General features: G+C 30.3%; 8 protein-coding genes and 1 non-coding gene across 9 annotated transcripts; 4 read left to right on the top strand and 5 right to left on the bottom strand.

Moving 5' to 3' along the window:
- Positions 1-250: 250 nt before the first annotated feature.
- On the top strand, positions 251-1,273 carry CSM3 (Csm3p; the record flags this gene model as incomplete). Its single annotated transcript, XM_004178268.1, has 1 exon — positions 251-1,273. One exon carries the CDS (start codon positions 251-253, stop codon positions 1,271-1,273), a length of 1,023 nt encoding a protein of 340 aa, XP_004178316.1.
- A 148-nt stretch (positions 1,274-1,421) lies between these two features.
- Positions 1,422-3,845, bottom strand: ERB1 (ribosome biogenesis protein ERB1; the record flags this gene model as incomplete). The annotated part of the gene is made up of 1 exon (XM_004178269.1): positions 1,422-3,845. The coding sequence occupies one exon, from the start codon at positions 3,843-3,845 to the stop codon at positions 1,422-1,424; it is 2,424 nt and encodes an 807-aa protein (XP_004178317.1).
- Positions 3,846-4,317: 472 nt separating this feature from the next.
- On the bottom strand, positions 4,318-4,851 carry TBLA0A10200 (L-methionine (R)-S-oxide reductase; the record flags this gene model as incomplete). The annotated part of the gene is made up of 1 exon (XM_004178270.1): positions 4,318-4,851. The coding sequence occupies one exon, from the start codon at positions 4,849-4,851 to the stop codon at positions 4,318-4,320; it is 534 nt and encodes a 177-aa protein (XP_004178318.1).
- A 1,102-nt stretch (positions 4,852-5,953) lies between these two features.
- On the bottom strand, positions 5,954-6,041 carry TBLA0Atrna6W. The gene is given in 2 exon segments: positions 5,954-5,990; positions 6,005-6,041. It is a non-coding gene; the product is annotated as a tRNA-Trp (tRNA).
- Positions 6,042-6,337: 296 nt separating this feature from the next.
- On the top strand, positions 6,338-7,396 carry AIM25 (Aim25p; the record flags this gene model as incomplete). Its single annotated transcript, XM_004178271.1, has 1 exon — positions 6,338-7,396. One exon carries the CDS (start codon positions 6,338-6,340, stop codon positions 7,394-7,396), a length of 1,059 nt encoding a protein of 352 aa, XP_004178319.1.
- Positions 7,397-7,885: 489 nt separating this feature from the next.
- SRP101 (Signal recognition particle receptor subunit alpha) lies at positions 7,886-9,730 on the top strand (the record flags this gene model as incomplete). The annotated part of the gene is made up of 1 exon (XM_004178272.1): positions 7,886-9,730. The coding sequence occupies one exon, from the start codon at positions 7,886-7,888 to the stop codon at positions 9,728-9,730; it is 1,845 nt and encodes a 614-aa protein (XP_004178320.1).
- Positions 9,731-9,925: 195 nt separating this feature from the next.
- HRQ1 (ATP-dependent 3'-5' DNA helicase) lies at positions 9,926-13,117 on the bottom strand (the record flags this gene model as incomplete). Its single annotated transcript, XM_004178273.1, has 1 exon — positions 9,926-13,117. One exon carries the CDS (start codon positions 13,115-13,117, stop codon positions 9,926-9,928), a length of 3,192 nt encoding a protein of 1,063 aa, XP_004178321.1.
- A 549-nt stretch (positions 13,118-13,666) lies between these two features.
- On the bottom strand, positions 13,667-14,545 carry TBLA0A10240 (phosphatase PAP2 family protein; the record flags this gene model as incomplete). Its single annotated transcript, XM_004178274.1, has 1 exon — positions 13,667-14,545. One exon carries the CDS (start codon positions 14,543-14,545, stop codon positions 13,667-13,669), a length of 879 nt encoding a protein of 292 aa, XP_004178322.1.
- Positions 14,546-15,827: 1,282 nt separating this feature from the next.
- On the top strand, positions 15,828-18,680 carry ZIP1 (Zip1p; the record flags this gene model as incomplete). The annotated part of the gene is made up of 1 exon (XM_004178275.1): positions 15,828-18,680. One exon carries the CDS (start codon positions 15,828-15,830, stop codon positions 18,678-18,680), a length of 2,853 nt encoding a protein of 950 aa, XP_004178323.1.
- Between the last annotated feature and the right edge of the window lie 326 nt (positions 18,681-19,006).

The raw sequence follows: 19,006 nt of genomic DNA on the forward strand, positions 1-19,006 counted from the left end.
GTTGGCCTGCAATTCACATGCAATAATAGACTTAAATAGTAAACTAAATCAATTTTTAATATGAAAATGACATGCTAATCATTGAAAGTAAATCTTGCATACAGATTATTCTTTATATATTGACGCGTAAGCGATACGTAAAATATAAAGTTGAAAAAACGACTTTATTTCGAAGACCAGTGAACTAAAACAAGAGATACAAACACGAATTATAAGTTATTCTATTATTATTATTCATACATTTCACACAATGGATACCGATGAGTCTAGATTTCTAGAGGATTTTAATATTAACAACAATGCTGATGCGATAGATGCTGACACAGTCAATGATATTGACGTTGACCCAACCAGTGTTGTGGATCCAATAATTTCAGATCCTGCTGCAGTGGTTACTAGAACAAGAGTACCACAAATAAAGCTGACATCTGAAAGATTGCTATGCCAGAAAGGGCTGCCGTTTATAATGAAAAATGCGCCCAAAAGAATAAGGATTTCGAAAAGAAAATCAAATTACGATAACTTATCCAATATTGTTCAATTTTATCAATTATGGGCCCATGAACTATTCCCTAAGGCACGCTTCAAGGATTTTATTAAGTTAACTCATGATCTTGGCAAAACAGATAGACAATTACGAGAATATAGGCTTGATTTACTTTGTTCACAGCTAGGCCTACCTACCAGTAAAGAAATGTACCAAGAAAATAACAGTAATGATAATATTATTCCAGAAGAAACAAATAATGAAAGTGATTTAAACCAAACTTTAAAATTCCAAAATGCTGAACATACTACTTCTATTAATACTAACCCAGTATTATCTTATAATCTAAATACTAATCAAAGCTCTCCAATTATTAACCAGACACCAAGCACTACGAATAGCGAAGAACAAGAAGATGAACTATATATCATATCTAAAACTAATAAATCCACTTACGCACAACAAAATTCCAGTTCTACTAGCTTTAATACAGATGATAAAAATAGAGAAAATCAAAATCAACAAAGGGGTTCGGTATCTGGAACTCCAGCCAGAATACAGATAGTAAATAACGCTGAATTAAATCTGCCAAATAGTAAAGGTTTAAGTGCCACTAAGAAAGCTTCATTTTCTGAATTAGAAGATTTAGAAAAAGAGTTATTATTTGAATCTAATTCTAAACTTTCACTAAACAATGAGGCGGATGTACTAGAACAACAGCAATATAATGACAATTATGAAGATGATGAAGATGCAATGAGGGAAATGGAACAGTTTGACATGTAACTCTGCATATGTGTATTCTTATAGTTGATATTGGGAACATATAAACCAATTTAAAGATATTTCAATTTAAAAAATCTTATATATTTACTAATGTACATAAAAGAAATCTGTAGAGTTTTTAATGGAATATTTGGGTAATTAAGTTCGACTAGGTAGTCCATAAGCGAGCTGTGTTGTCAGCACCAGCTGAGAATAACCAAGCTTCTCTTGGATGCCAGATAGCATCAAGAGCACCTAAACTATTCACTATCTTATGACCAGTTAATTTTTTTAATGGAACAATTAATGGATTCTTCATCATGTCATCATATACAGTGGAATGGAAGATATGAATAGTACCATCATCTGCAGCAGATGAAAATAATGGGAGCTTTTTATGAAAGTTGACAGTTCTAACAGCTTTATCATGATATCTTAAAGTTTTATATGGAGTGTTAGCAAGATCCAAATCGTGCCACAGTACTCTTTTGTCGAATGATGATGCAATGACATTATCCCCTCTTGGGTGGATATCTATCTTCGATAACCAACGTGCACCAGGCAATAATTTCTTGACCAATATTTGTTGTGATAAATCGTAAATTCTAATATATCTTTGAGAACATACGAATAATTGAGGTTTAAATGGGTGAAACTTTGCATCCATAACGATACCTTTTGATTTCTTAAACGGAGATTGAGTTAAATGTTTTGAGACTTGATGAATTAAAACTGAGGTATTACCTGCATCTGGCTGGACAGAAACGAAATAATCACCTTTTCTATGCCAAGAAACCTTTTTAACAGTCTTTTTACATGTAATTACAATGCAGATATCTTTTTCTACTTGACTTTCTGATGGTTTATTCCATTGGGCAATCTGTTTCTTGACTCCAGTAGTTGCTTCATTTTCTGCATCATCATCGCTATCACCATTAACAGCAAGATTAGATTTATTTACTGTGCCAAATGTATCAAAACCAAAACCATATTCGATCTTTGTCTTACCAACATTTTCAATATCAAATCCAAAAATTGGAGGGACAATTAAATAGATATTTTCCCCAGCAGCTACAGCTAAAATACCAGTAGAAGCATCTGGATTCCATTCTAAACTTTCAATATGATCATCTGTATTATCCGAATTAATTAGAGTAACTTTATACATTTCTCTACCAGTTAAAATTTCCCAGATTCTGACAGTCCCATCATCAGAACCAGTGGCCAACCATAACCCACTTGGATCAATAGAAATAGCACGTATTTTTCCTTTATGACCAGAATAAACGGTTGAACAGTGAATTGGGAAAGGTCTTAAATCCTTAGGAGAAGGTAATTCTGGAATTAATGAGTCTGGATCAATATTTAATTTATTCTTACGAACACGGGGAGCTAAGTACAAATCCAAAGATCTCTCGAATCTTTCACGAACAGATTCTGTGTAACCTGGGACTTTTCTTAAAGCATTGTATTTTTGAGGCACAAAATTTCTTTCTCTTTCACTATGTTCAGTATTTTCCCAGTCCTCCTTTTCTTCAGGTGACAGTAAGTATTCTTCTGGAGGATTATAACTTTCATCATTAGTTGGTGGAGGAAGTTTAGGAGCTCTTAATGTCATGACATGATCTTCCATTTCTGGTGCATCACCCCATAAATCATATTGAAATTCTTCATTATTTTCTTTTGCTCTCATTTCCTTTAACTTCTTAGGAGGAATAATTCTACCTTCTCTAATAGCTTTGACAATTTTCATAACCCTTTTAGCTTCATTCTTTGATGGAACAAACCTTCTCTTAGGTTCAGGAATAGCAGTTAAAGGCATAACTTCTTCGTGTCTAGTAAACCAATCAACTAATGGTTCATATGGATTAATACTTTCATCAGTTTGTTCATTCTTTTGAATCTTTGAAATTAATTCTAATTCTTCTTCAGTTAAGTTCAAACTAGAACCAGAATTTTGATCTAGTAAACCAGTCCAACCTTCTGGTAATTCAATCGAATCTAATAATTGATCTAAGGCAGAACCCTTTGCTGGTCTCATAATTCTCTTACCATTAATATCATAACCAATATGAGGCATTTCATCATAAGCTGATAATGGAATGTTACCTATAGTATTTTTAGTTTCCACATCACTATCATCACTATCATAAACTGGATTTATTTCAGGTCTGATTATTCTTTCTCTTCCATCTGAGTATTTTGTATAGATATTTGTATCAGCAATACTATGTAAAGTAGAACCAGAAAGATTATCTTTCAACAAAGACGAAGATTCTGAATTATCAGAAAAGTCTGATGAATTATAATCCTCACTATTAGCGTCATCTTCTTCAGCTAACAATTTATTGAATTCTGAATCTGAATCCTCTTCTTCTTCATCTTCTTTTCCTTCCATAAATTTATGAGTTTCTTCTTCATTTTCTGCAGCAGATTCAAATTCATCGTCATCGTCATCGTTTTCACTGTCACTTGCCTCAATATCTAACAATCCATCGACCAAAAATTCTTCATCTTTCAAGGCATCTGTTTTAGAACTCTCTTCAGCAGATCTCTTCTTTTTGTTATGTGAAACTTCTACCTTTTTAGCCATTTTAATATCTGACAGATTAGGATCGACTACGTTTGCTTTTTTTTCAATTTTAGAATTATTATTCTTATTAATTGAGGATTTTTTTTATGCAGGCGCTTTCTTTTTTTAAGATGCTCATCGCATTTGATAAAATTTTTTCAAACGAAAGTGGAAAGAAAACAAAAAACCCAGGGTTAGTGATAAACAATACCCTATTTTAGAATTGTTGAGGGCCTTCTTAACACATTAATAATTATTACACATACAATAGCAATTGTTGCTCTATATTCTAGAATGCAGATATTTAATTACACCATATCATTATTATTAACTTTTTTTTTCATTTTTGGTAAATAAGAGTTTGATTAAATTACCAGTGATTTATATTCTTATAAAGCAAACTGTTGTCTAAGAACATTATAATTTACATACAAAATAGTTAAACGCTAAATGATGGCCATATTTATTCATTTATTTAATTTTAAAATTTGTTTCAGAACCTACAACTCTTGACTATCTCAGAGGCCAATTTTTCCAAGTATTCTTTATCAATTTCATTAAATGCATCAAAATCTAAACAATCTAAATCAATAACGCCAAGGGTTTTGCCCTCAGCAGAGACTATTGGAACAACAATCTCACTCTTTGTTTCGCCATCACAAGCAATATGGCCTGGAAATTTATTTACATCACTAACTACTTGAGTCTGTTGAGCTGATGCTGCGGTGCCACAAACACCCTTACCAAATTGAATCTCCTGGCAAGCTACCTTCCCTTGGAATGGCCCTAAAAGAAGTGTACATGGGGTATTTGCTAGATAAAAACCAGTCCAGTTCACGTTAATGTTTAAAGATTTATAAGCATGCCATATTAGAGATGAAGCATTAGATAGATTACAAACCCAATTATCTTGATCAGCACTTAGAGCTTGATAAGACATTATCATCATATCGAATGTATCCTTTTTATCTGCATTGGTAGAAAATGATACGTAATCAGCATGATGCTTCTGCTCGTTGTTGTTCATATCTGGTTCGTTCTATTAAGACTTCGATTTAGTGTCCTTGAATATTAAATAAATAGTTTTATGAAACCACAAGTTTGATTAAGAATATTATGCAATGAAATACGCTTTCTAGGATTGTCTTCAATCTACTTTACATGATTCTCAAGGCTCATAAGATTTTAAATGAATTTTTTCAACGCCACAGTGGCGCTAGATCGCGTCTCTCTCCATTTATAGTGACACATATTCTAAGAATATTTATCACGTGATTTCAAGGATTAATAATTATGTATAGATTTATCAAGGTCAGACACAAATCAGGTGACACGAAAAACAAACATAGAACAAGAACTCGAGAATGTGAATATAAAAAGGAACAATCTTACAGGAAGAACAAATGAAGAAAGCAACGAACGGGTTGAGTTTCTAAGTCTAGAGTAAAATATTAATATCTTAATTACCATACACAGTTAGATAAATAGAGCCTTTATACCAAGTATAATATAGTTAGAACTCCGACTTGCTGCAATAGAAGAAGGAGGAGGAATTTACAAGATACATAGATTGGAATCACAAAAATTGTGACATATAGGAACTTATAAGTTCGTATTAGTTCTGTAAACATCCTCGTAAAAATATATCATTAAAAGTTATGAGGAAATGAATTATATCTAGTTTATTCAAAAGTATTTTTATCTCAAGATCTATTACGTTAAATAGATTAAATTCTTGATATTGATAATAGTTAAAAATAAAAAAAGAAGGGTAAATTACGTATTTAATGAATATATTATTTTTACAAGTCTCAATATATTCAATCACTAATATATCTTCTTATTTAAAGATTAAAATAAATTATGAAAGTGTGTAAATACTATTTTTTTTTAGATAAAAATATAATTTCGTAATTTTTTCTAACAAGATCAAGTTATATCAATATGTAGAGAAACTAAAAATTATGGTCGGTTAATTAACTATAGCTAAGTTATTAAACTTAGAGTAAATGTTATTTTTAAACTTCTATTCATTACTATTGGAATTAAAAACAACACAATTAATTAATTGCTCTATTAAATCAAAATATACAATAAACTCACGTGACTGACAATTAAATTTTCAAAAATGAAACGGACAGGAATTGAACCTGCAACCCTTTGATAACAACTAAGTGAAAATTGGAGTCAAAAGCTCTACCATTGAGCCACCGCTTCTACTTTTTTTTAAAAGAAAGAGATAAAGTTGGAAAGTGATTCAGAAGTAAGGAATGTATTAAATTTACTTAAATTTAATTTTTTACTAGATATATCATGTTAAGATTATGTAATGTTGGTATAGTTGTGTTTTAAAGCATAAAGAAGTAGTTTTTCTGTATTTTTTTAGACTATTTGAGATTTACTGATTTTTGCCTGTATTTTTTGAGGATTTCGGCAATGCTTAAAAGAACTGACTTAAGCTAAGTGTATTTAAAAATAACCTTAAAACATATGAAAAAAGGTATTTTATAAGCATGCTACCAATACTTAAAAAACCATCGATTCAAAGTACTATTTTTCTTCGATGCTTATATTCTACGAATTCTCATATTATCAGAAATGGATCTTTTAGACGCATTAGGCATCCAACCTATAATGACCAAAACTTAAATTCTTATAACAATGCTTATCAAAATAATTCTTTTAATCATTCAACTAAGGATAACGGAAACAATAATAACTCATTCAATTATGGAAATAGCCAGTCAGCAACAATCATTCAACCATACCACCCCGTTGTACAAACATTACTCAAAGAACCAACCATTGTGATTGAAAGACAAATTGAAATGATGAATATATTCTTAGGCTATGAGCAAGCTAATAAGTATGTAATAATGAATACAATGGGTAATAAAATTGGTTATATAATGGAAAGAGATTTTTCCATTAGCAAGATGATAATGAGACAATTCTCTAAATTACACAGACCTTTTACGGTAGATATATTTGATAATTGGGGAAATGTAGTTCTAACCATTAGAAGACCATTTTCTTGGATTAACTCTCATATCAAAGCTTTATTACCACCATTAACAGTTGAACGTAATGGACAACCAGTCAATATGCATGATAATAACGGTACTCTTATAGGGGAATCTATTCAAAGTTGGCATTTATGGAGACGCCGTTATGATTTATTTACTAACAGCTTTAAAGAAGAAGCAACTGCTGATAATAACAATTATAACAATGCTAGTTTTGATCAATTTGGGGCCATAGATGCTCCATTTTTATCTTTTGAATTCCCAGTACTAGACCAATCTAATAAAGTGATTGCTGGTGTTGACAGAAACTGGGTAGGTTTAGGCCGAGAGTTTTTCACTGATACAGGTGTGTATATTATCAGATTCAATTCCCAACAGAGTTTTGAAGGTGTATATTCTAAAGAACAATTGAGTAATCATGTTCTTAACTTAGATCAAAGGGCAGTATTATTAGCCAATGCTATTTCAATTGATTTCGATTATTTTTCAAGACACTCTCGTACTACTGGGGGAGGGCTATTTACTTTTGGCAGTTATGATGAGTGAAACTAAGATAACTTATGTATATAATATAGTAATCTATTATACGTAAACAATAAATGTATTAGTGTAAATAAAAACTTGACATTTTGAATTTATATTCTTTCACACCGTCAGAATAACTTCACAAATTTGCAAAGTATAAAAATCATGAGATTATTTAACCTCATCCTCAAAATGCATAATTCTTTGTCTTTAAACTCTTCGTATTTTTGGTATTTTTTTTTAATTTATTATTTAATAGTTGTTTTCCTATTAGCTTATAGATTATAAAATTCCGAAAATGCTTAATCTTCTTTGAATTATAGAATTCGTGAAAATAATATATTATTGGGAGTCTAATAGAAAAAAAAAAATAAGAAAACTAGGGAAGTAAAATCATATAATATTTATACCTATATAAATAACTATAAAAAATATTATTACTTCTCAAGTAGATATCTGCCGTGTCCTATACATTCACCCTCTAGACTAATTTTAAAAGCGAATAGAAGAATGTTTGAACAACTAGCAATTCTCACCCCACAAGGCACTGTTCTTTACCAATATAACCCTTTAGGAAAAAAGTTCCAAGAGGCTCAAATCAATGCCTTCATTAATCAATTAATTGTTTCTCCAGCCACAAAGAAGGATGATATCACGAAAAAATTTAGTGTCTTCGTTGTAAACAGTAGTGTTAGTTCTAAAAAATCTGTCAAAAACTTTTGCGCCATGTTTCATGTTAATAAGCAGCCTGAAATATATTTTGTAGTTACATACGCAGAGTTATCATTAGAACTGAATAGAGATTCAGAAGAATTATTAAAACTAGCAATTGACTTATGGGATTCCTTAGAACTATCAACGTCAGTATCCGAAAATTTAAACCAATATAAGACCAATGCAAATGAGCATAGCCAAGTGTTTATCTTGAATGATATGGAAGAAGATTTAAGTAAATATGATAAATATTTAAAAGTTAAATATGAAGAATCAATAAAGGCCAAACTCACAACATTATCAGAACTTGAAACTAAAGAAATAAATGGCTCTCCAGAAAAATTGGTACACAAGAGGATAAGAGAAGCTAAAAAGACAAGTACAAGCGGTGGTAGAAAATGGGGTCGTGATGGTATGATGGAAGAGATTAATACTGCTGAAGCATCAAAATTGGATTTCTCTGAATCTGATAGAGACCCCAGCAGTAACAATAGCCCCACTCCAGAACCGATAATTAACAAAGAACAATTTGGCAGCAGAGAAAAAAATGGTGATTATTTAATTAAGGAAATCGATGATTTGCTGACCTCTAACAAAAATAATGATGAAGAAAAGGATATCAATAATAATAGCGGCTACTTCATGTCAGGTTTTAGCTTCTTGCAAAAACATGTAATTGGTAATAAAATAATTACTGAGAAGGATCTTCTTTCAGTGCTTGACAAGCTAAAAAAGCAATTAATTTCTAAAAATGTTGCCCCAGAAGCTGCTAACTATTTAGCGGATCAAGTTTCTCGTGATTTAGTCGGTTCTAAGACTGCCATCTGGACCAGTGTTGAAAATACTGCTCGAGAATCATTAACTAAGGCACTAACACAAATTTTAATGCCAAATGTGTCTGTTGACTTATTACATGAAATTCAAAAAAAGACTTCTATCTTAGATAGTGAAGGTAAAAAACAGCCGTACGTTTTTTCTGTAGTTGGTGTAAATGGTGTTGGAAAATCTACAAATTTATCAAAATTAGCATTTTGGCTCTTACAAAATAACCAAAAAGTTTTAATTGTAGCATGCGATACATTCAGATCTGGTGCTGTTGAACAATTAAGAGTGCACGTTGAAAATTTAGCTCAATTGACTGATGAGTCTCACGTTCGTGGTTCAAAAAATAAGAGAGGTAAATCAGGTAACGATTTTGTTGAATTATTTGAAGCTGGCTATGGGGGCTCTGATTTAGTCACTAAAATTGCTAAACAAGCGATCAAGTACGCGAAAGATACTGGGTTTGACATTGTTTTAATGGATACAGCTGGTAGAAGACATAATGATGCTACATTGATGTCCCCATTGAAAGCGTTTGCTGAACAAGCTAAACCAGATAAAATTATTATGGTCGGTGAAGCTCTAGTTGGGACTGATTCCGTCCAGCAAGCTAAAAACTTTAATGATGCATTTGGGAAAGCAAGAAATTTAGATTTTTTTATTATATCTAAGTGTGATACTGTTGGTGAAATGCTTGGTACTATGGTAAATATGGTATATGCTACCGGTATTCCAATATTATTTGTAGGTGTTGGCCAGACATACACTGATTTAAGAACTCTAAGTGTCAAATGGGCTGTAAATACATTAATGTCATAAAAATGTCAATTTTAAAACTATAAAGGTATTGTAATAATATTAGACTATTTATTTTCATTTTGCACTTCATGTATACGTGATATATATTAATATGTATTGTTCCTGATACTGGCCTTAATTAATCAGGTTAAGTGATGAGAAGAAAAGAAAAAAATAGCAAAGCGACTTCGAGTTTTATTGTAAAAATAAGAAAAGCTACTTTTCAACAACTTCTTCCTTTATAGAAGTCCTTACGTCAATGATTTTGAAGTTTGGTGAGAAGTTAACATGATCCGAGACTGGGGTTACTGTTTCTACGACAATATCAGGCATATTTGGTTCAGGTCCCTCCTTAATAGAATTAATATATGTAGCTTCTGGATGACCTAAAATACAATGAAAAAGCACTAGAGCACCAGGCTTTGATATAACCAGACTGTTTTCCTTACAGAATGAGGCTGCTACACAATCAGGACAACCGTCAGGACACTTGCACTCTACGATTCTCTCAAGAGCACTTTCTAATATTTCATCGATATGTTCAAATGCTTTAATAGATAGACCTGACCCATATTTTCCGCCTTTAGAATCGGTGAAGATTAATCTTGCTGGTCTTTTCCTTTTAGTTTGCCGTTCTGCAAATTCCTTTTCAGGCGCTTTGCATTCGGTTTGAATTTCTTCGACACCAGCAACAATAAATCTAGGCAATAACCCTATAATAGCATGCTCAGCTGCATGAATTGCACCAGCAATACTCAAGCCCTTTTCTTTACATATTTCCAATGCTCTTTTTGGAATATCGATCCAAAATCCTTTGGAATCTATTATTACAGGCGGGTTATGAGTTTCTACAGAATCAATAATTCTTTTAAATTTATCAACTTTAAAAAATCCAAAAACAATAATAGTAGTTTTAATCTGGCCATAATATATCGGGGTATCACTACCTTCTAATGACCTTACCATTTCAATCATTTGTGGATCAACATCCGTAAAATCACGCTGACTTGTTACCCAATCAACATCAACTCGTTGAACGGTAGCATACCTCTCTTCCGGATTAAATTCTTTAACCAAATATGGATAACCTTGGTGGATAAAGATACCTCCATCATACAACGTAAAGCTTGTTCTACTTGTTTCAATTTCTTCAATAACAGCATTTCTACCGTTTGTGATATCAACTACAGCAAATTGGTCTTCCTCAACCCCTCTTAGAGACACATGCTTAGAAGGCCACGGTAAAAATTTGTTGTGTGTATGATATCCATCTTTACTAAATTGTAATCGTTCTTTACATAGTCTTGTCAAATATTTTTCATCAAAATAATCTTTATCCCTCTCAATTTTTATGGGCAATTCAAATGCAGCGCATTGGATGTGTCCATCTAGGATCAAGAAATTATCAAAATCTAAAATTAATTCCTGATATGCATCTGTATTATTAACTTCCAAAAGAATTTCAGGGTGTGCTATGTAATGCTGATCTATGGGAGAATCACTTGCTACTACCAATGTCATAGAGTCCTTGTTACGTCTACCAGCTCTACCACTCTGTTGGTGGAAATTTGCTAATGACATGGGAAAGCCACACATTAATACAGTATCCAAAGTACCGATATCAATACCCAATTCTAAAGCATTTGTTGATATCACAGCTCTCAAATTCCCGTGAAACATTTCTCTTTCAATCTTACGACGATCTTTTGCGGAATAGCCACCTCTATATGCCATTACTTCTGTTATCATATCAGGTTTATCTATTTCCTCAAATATTGCTCTAACCTCTTTCATTAATAATTCACAAACACGACGAACGTAGCAAAATGCAATTGTGCGTACATTTTTTAATATAAGTTGAACCAAAATTCTCGCACTTTCTCTTATAAAACTTTCTCTCTTTCTCAGATGCTGAGATAATGTAGGGGGATTCCATATTAGTAAATGTTTGTTACTGCTCGGTGATCCATCTTCATTTATTAGAATAGTGTTAGAGATCCCAAATATTCCTTTCATATGCTCTATTGGCTTTTTTAATGTAGCAGAACACGAAATAAATTGTAGGGAATAGTTATTATAGTATTCCTGGCAAATACGAATTAGCCTTCTCATTACCAATGCGACATGAGAGCCAAATAAACCCTTATAGGTATGCAATTCATCCACAACAACTAATTTTAAATTGTAAAGAAAATGTCTCCAATTTGGGTGACTTGGTAAAATACTGGCGTGTATCATATCGGGGTTGGTAAATATTACCCTAGAATTTTTCCTAATATATTTACGTTGCTCAGGTTCCGTATCACCGTCATATGTGTCAGTTACTACATCGTTTAACTCAGGTATTTTAGCCAATAATGCTTGGAAAGCTCGTTTTTGATCCTGTGCTAAAGCTTTCGTTGGAAATATATACATAAATGTGGATTCAGGATTTTTTAAGAGCAGATCTATTGCTGACAATTGATAAATTAAAGATTTCCCAGATGAAGTGGATGTAGTTATAATTACATTACTACCATCATGTACTGCATTGATAGCATCTGCTTGATGAGTATAAAATTGTTTATGTTCCAATGCTTGATAAATTTCAGATGACAGCTCAAAATTTAATTGTTTATATTCTGGTGACTTTTCTGGGATAATAAAATGCCCTTTTATTTGGTTATTATAAAAGTTCATATGCTTTAAATCTTCAATCATATTTGGAATTGTTAGTGTTTCAGATTCATCTAAACTATTTCCATTTCCCCCTATGTTACGATGAGCTTTCATCATATGTTCAATAGGATCTATGTAATCCTTTTTCATGGGAAGAAGAGTGTTTGCAATATGATTAAGCTCAACAATAGGATTTTCGTACTTTTCTAAGAATGTCTTCAACAATTCTTCAAACCTAACTTTTCTGTTAGATATCATTTTTTTCATTTCATCAAGAGTGTAAGTTGGTAATTTAGCATTAGTAAAGGGAGTTTCAGTCTTCCAAGACCGTTTCATGACGCCATCGATAAATTCAAATATTAAAATTTGAGAACTCTTTGGTTTTTGAAATTCATTATCAATATTTTTTAATTCAAAAATATCATTATCTTTCATTTGATGACCACCATTATTAAAATCAAATACTTTTTTTTCCAAATTAATTTGATTCTCATCTATGTATTTGAACATACAATCATTAGGCATTATTGCAGCAACTCTAGCAAAATCTAATTCTGTGATATCTCTCTTTAGTGCAGTTTTAATTTGAGATGATAATGTTTCATATGTTGGTAAGATGTGTTTTCTACATAATAAAAAAGTGTAGAAAGTATTTAACCTAAAGAAAAAATCCTTCAAGCTTTGTAATTCATCGTTTGGAGACTTGATATCTAACTTTATCTTTTTCCTTTCATTATCTTGGTGTGACATTTCGTATATAAATTTAATAGTATTTTAAGGTTCACTGGTTGATCCATTATTTAAACACCATGTGAGAAGAGGTTTCAATTTTATGTGATTGATATATTTTCAAGTAATATTTCTTATTGCGCATAAAGAAATTATTATTTTTATCCATCGCTTACATAATTTGATTCATGAAAATATAAATGAAAATATACTTTAAAGAATTGAAATATAAATAAATTGCTGGAATATGATTATATCATTTTCTATTAAGTGGTAAAAGACTTTTATCACGTGACTAATTGTTTAAAATGTGTTTTTCTTATTATATCGAAAAACACTATTTAAGAAATATATTCATTTTAGTTATAGTATTTACTATATATGTCTAAATAAAGTAATCGTCTTTGAATCTTAAACACTGTATAACAATGTCTAAGTCACTTGAATCCCAGTATAAATATCTTACAAAGAGGTGCTATATAAATGATTTGCAGAATAATTTGTACGCAGTTGAAGTCAAAGGTAAGAAAAATAGGCATTAATTTGATAGATTTCTCCTGTAAATATCATTTAATCAGCTAATTCTTCTTCATCAGGAATACGAACATGCTCTTGCTCTAATCTAAAATCAACCTCAGAGTCATCTAGTAAAGGCTTAAATGGTATTTCTGAATCAATTGAAGGGAAATACCTTAGGTAAATGTTATAAGCAAAGAAATAACCTAGAGCAGAACCGATTATGACGTCTACAAAATGATGTCTATAATCTTCAGTTCTTGATAGAGCAATTAATGTAGCACCTAATAGCGGCAACATAGCAGTTATTTTTCTCCAAATACCTACTGAAGGGTTTTGAGTCAATAATTGCCCACATAACCATAAGTAGAGAAATCCTAGGCCTGAAAAACTTTCACTAGAATGGCCTGATGGTGTAGTTCTAAAACCTTCCAAAAGTTTCTCTCTATCAGTTGTCGTACAAACTTCAGATGCAGTATATAAAACATCCTTTTCCAAACCTCCTTTTGGTATGCATCTTGCCAAGAAATCAGGTCTTGATCTCCCAATCCAATTTTTAATGTAATTTGTGAACAGAGTATTCAATGTGAACGACATGGTCAAACCTAATAGAGAAACGTATAACAGGTAAGTTCTATGTCTTGAATCAGCAAAAATTAATACAATAAGAATAATCACAATAACTGGAAGAACATAAGAATAGAGGAGTAAAGCCAAGTTACCAACTCGTTGATGTTCTGCATATGGATGAGAAATTGTTAGATCGTTAATGTAAAATTGTCTTTCAAAAGGTTCTTGGTAATAAACTGGGTAATTTAAGATCACTATTACGACTAAAATAATAAGATCAGAAACCATCCACTTTTTTTGATTTGATGTATTACCAAATATACCATATTCTGGCAAATTTAATGAAAGTCTATTTAGAGGCATTTTAGAATTTTTAGTCAATATTTTCTATTACTAATTCCTTGAATTGAATGACTAGTCTCTGGGAAATAGTACAACCTCTTTGTTAATAAAATGATTGATATTCCTTTATACAATTAATATATATATATATGTATGTGTGTGTGTGTATGTAACGATTACTTATAAGAAAGAAATTTCCTTTTTTATCTATCAATATCGTATACTTCGAGTTGTAGTCAGTCTGAAATTAGGCATTTAAATGAAACTTTTTTTACAAAAAAAAAAAAAACAAGTAGTTAAAAAAACAAAAAAACAAAAAAAAGAATCCAATAAAGTAATGAAACGCTTCAAAACTGTCATGTAAATTGTTGAATACAATATTATTATTATTTTGGAAAAGACACCGAATGTTCCAAAATACCTTCAAGGTAAAAAGAATTTTATAACAAAAATTCAAACATTAGATAGTCATTTTATCCATTTATAAATAATTTCAACTAATACACGTGTGACTTTAAGCTATTCTGCCGAATAAGGATTAATGGTTCTTTTCGTGCAAACAAAGATAAAGGCTTGTGCAAAATCCATAGGCTACAATTACCTAGAAGCTAATTAGTCCACGCTATTTTAATCAAAAAATGTTTCAAATTAAGTAAACGTTGTGAAATCTAAAGAAAAGATAATATCACGTTTTACATATCATAGATAGATCTTGTAAAAGAAGTAGCCAGCACTAAAAAATTGCCAATGTTGCTTATACATATATTCGATATTTTCTTAAGATTATCTATATATATATTCGATGTAGTATAATAGAATAGTGACTAGTTGCATTTACATAAGGTAAAATAAACTCAGCGCACTCATCATATCTTAGAATGTCAATAAATATACAGTTTATATATAACAGAAGTAATCGATGGTTGAAAAATTTTAACAATATCTTAGTATAAGTTTTAACACACTTTTTGAATTATATTGATAGTATTCATTATCTAATTTTTTTTATTACTATTAACCGAAATTGGAATGAAATTTTATTGTCCGGGTAAATTATGTATGGGATATTTACATGGGCGGCAAAAATTGATCAGGATCTACAAAGGTTTATCTTGGAAGATCTTCCTTCATCTAAGGAATTAAAAGCGAGAAGACAATTCTAAAGAAAAAAATCTAGTATCAAATACATCATAAGAGTATATTCAGCTGAAAATATTAATCTTTAGTTGGCTTTGTGTTAAATAGGAAACTTCATTGTGTCTGAAATTGTAGAGAAGCGTGTCTTATAGGGAATTGTGGTACTATGTCAAATTTCTTCAAGGATACGTCCATAGGTTTCAAACCAAGAAATAATATTTTCTCTAAATTTAAACAAAAAGAATTACCCTCAATTCAAAAGAATTTTACTACTTCTGCGAATGATGACAATAATTCTTCATTAACAGAAAATTATTTACCTCTATCAATGATAAATGAAAACGAAGACGAAAATGAAGGTGAAGAAAACGGTAAGGGAGATTGCTCAGGCACTAATCTGTCAAGAGAGATTAATTTTGAAAATATAGGCTCCGATGAAAATGCTGATCACATTGAGCATGGGAATAAGGTGGAGATTCGAGTAGTAAATAGAAAAGTTGTTGATACTGATAACACCAATAGGAGATTAGAAATTACTCGTAACAATACTAGTACACCAAATAAATTAAACTCAAATGTACCTCTACCAACAAAAATCACTCAACAAACCAGAACTCCAACAGAAGAAAGTGAATTAGAAATTACTGAAATAAGAGATATTCCTGAATCATCAAATAAAGAACAACTAAATCATGTTGATGATTCCAAAAAAGAAGACCAAAATTTGAAACTAAAAAATTCCTTTAAAAGGAATATTTTGAGTATTGATCAATTCGATTCCCACCAGATCAATGACAGCAGCATTACGTTAAGAGATACAAGTTCCAATGATGTACTATTAGAGGCGTTTAATGACACTCAAAAAATCTGTTCAAAGCTTAAACAAGAATTACATACAAAAGAAATTACCATTAACAAATTAGAAAGGAAAATTTCAAACTACGAAAATGATATTGGTAAATTGGTTCAAAAATTTAATAATCATAAAACTTTATTGAATGAATTAGATGGTAAAACTCGAATATTCAAAGAACAGAAAAACTTGGATCAAAGAATTATTATTGAATTAAAACAGAACAATGATAATTTCAAAGAGAAAATTTTATATTATAAAAATGAATTTTCAAAATTACGAATTTCTTTAAGTGAATGTAATGATTGGAAAAAGGAAATGAATAATGAAATTAATAAAAAAAATAAAGAAATACTTTATTTAAAAAAAGAACTGGATGATTTTTCTGGTCAACTAAGTGAAGAAAAGATTAAAAATTCATCATTGATTAAAGAATTATCTCAAAATAGAGATGAAACGTTGAAAACTTTTGATGAAAATAAAATTTATTTGGAAGAATCATTTAGTGGTAAGATTATAGAATTGGAAAAAAATCTAGAAAAAGCTTTAGTTGAAAAATTTACAAAACCATTAATAGATAATTTTAATGAAAATTCTATTAAATATAATGAAAATTTTCAAAGAAACTTCAAAACGTATCATTACAAAATAAACATACCCTTTTATTTTTTTTTAACAAAATTCATTTTACTAACTTATAAAATTAAAATAATTTATAGATCTAATGAAGAATTTGTCAAAATAATTGAAATTGTGAAAGATGAACATCTTAAACAATTAAATGAAAATAATGATACGGTAATTAGTAATTTTAATGTCTTTAAAGTAGAAAATGATGTAAGCATTAGTAATATATTTTCAACGTTTAAAAATTTTGAAGAAAGTTTAAAATCAAAGTTTAATGAAATCGAAAATAATTATACCTCAATTCTTTCTGAAAAAACCAAAATATTAGCAGAAGATCTAAATTCTATCGCTAATGATTTTAACAGTTACAAAGAAAAAATGAATCAGAAAGAAGAATATAGTGAAATAATAAAGAACTTAGAAAAAGAAATTCATGAATTAGCGACCCAAAAAATGAATTGTTTAACATCATTGGGAACAAAAGAAGCTGAGTTTGAAGAAATAACAAGCCAATTAAATGAGCTAAAAAATAAGGAAACAAATCTACTGACCTTAGAAAAACAGTTGAACGAACAAATTGCTGATTTGAACTTAAATGTTGAGCAAAAAAATTTTGAAATTAATAAGCTTACTAATGAAAATTTATCAATTTCTTCAAATTTTGATAACAAAATATCTGCACAAGAATCTATTATGAAAGCGTTAATAACTGAAAATGATTTGTTGAAACAAACTACTTCTAAATTAGAAGAAGAAAGGTCTAAAGAAGAAAACGAAAAGGAAAATACTAAAGCCATGGTTCAAAAGTTAAATGAACAAATAAACAAGATAAATGTAGATTTAATACAGCTTAAAGCCAGTAGCCTCGAGCAAGAAGAAGAAAATAAAAATCTTCATAAAATAATAAAAGAAAAAGACGATATCATAAAAATGCAAACAGATAACAGTAAAAGTTTAGAAGTAAAAGTAAAAGAAAATCAATCTTTAGAGATTGAAAACATAAGGTTACAAGAACGAAATAAGGAGCTAAATGATATAAAGAACTCTATAATGGATGAAGTCTCAAATCTTAAAGATATTATTCAGAAAAAAGAAGAAGATCAGAAGAAACTACTAAAAGAAATATATGAGACTAAAAGGGTAGAACCCATTACAAAAGTAAATTCGTTTCCAGAATTTAGACTCAGGGAAGAAAAGAATAAAAATACTGTAGAAAATTTTGTTGAAGAAAGAAACACTGAATCACAAGTAAGCATATATTTGAAAGATACAAATGATATTGTTACAAAAAAGACTACTAAAAATGGGACAGAGCCAAAAAAGAAGAATGCACAAAAAACAGATATTTGTCAAACAAAGAATTCAAAGAGAAATATAAATGATATTTTTGATGATTTCGAATTATCTTCTTCAGCAAGTGATGATCTAGAATTTACATTGCCGTCTCAACAAAAGCAGACAAACTTGAAAAATACAGAGAATAACTCTCAAGTTAAACCAAATCTTTACCAAAAAAATATTGTTACTAACAAACGATGATGAAATAAAAACAAAGAAAGGAACAAAGAGACGAAGAAGAAGGCTGTAATATTTCTAATTGTAAAATGACTAAGAAATATGTGAATTGCTAAGAATTAATGATACCCTTTCCATCTTGACACATTTTCTTAATTATTATTTTGCTTTACTACTGTATTTTCCAGGTTTCAGTATGATTTATTATCGACAATATTTCTTCATCATTACTATTTCTACAGTTGTACTGCCAGACAGAAAAGATTTTATACATGATCAGATGACGAGGGCTAATTTATCAGTCGTTTGATAAAAAAATAAAATTAAAAGATTAGATAATATTCCATAAA

The sequence above is a fragment of the Henningerozyma blattae genome, chromosome 1 (assembly GCF_000315915.1).
Source record: "Henningerozyma blattae CBS 6284 chromosome 1, complete genome".
Lineage (NCBI taxonomy): Eukaryota > Fungi > Ascomycota > Saccharomycetes > Saccharomycetales > Saccharomycetaceae > Henningerozyma > Henningerozyma blattae.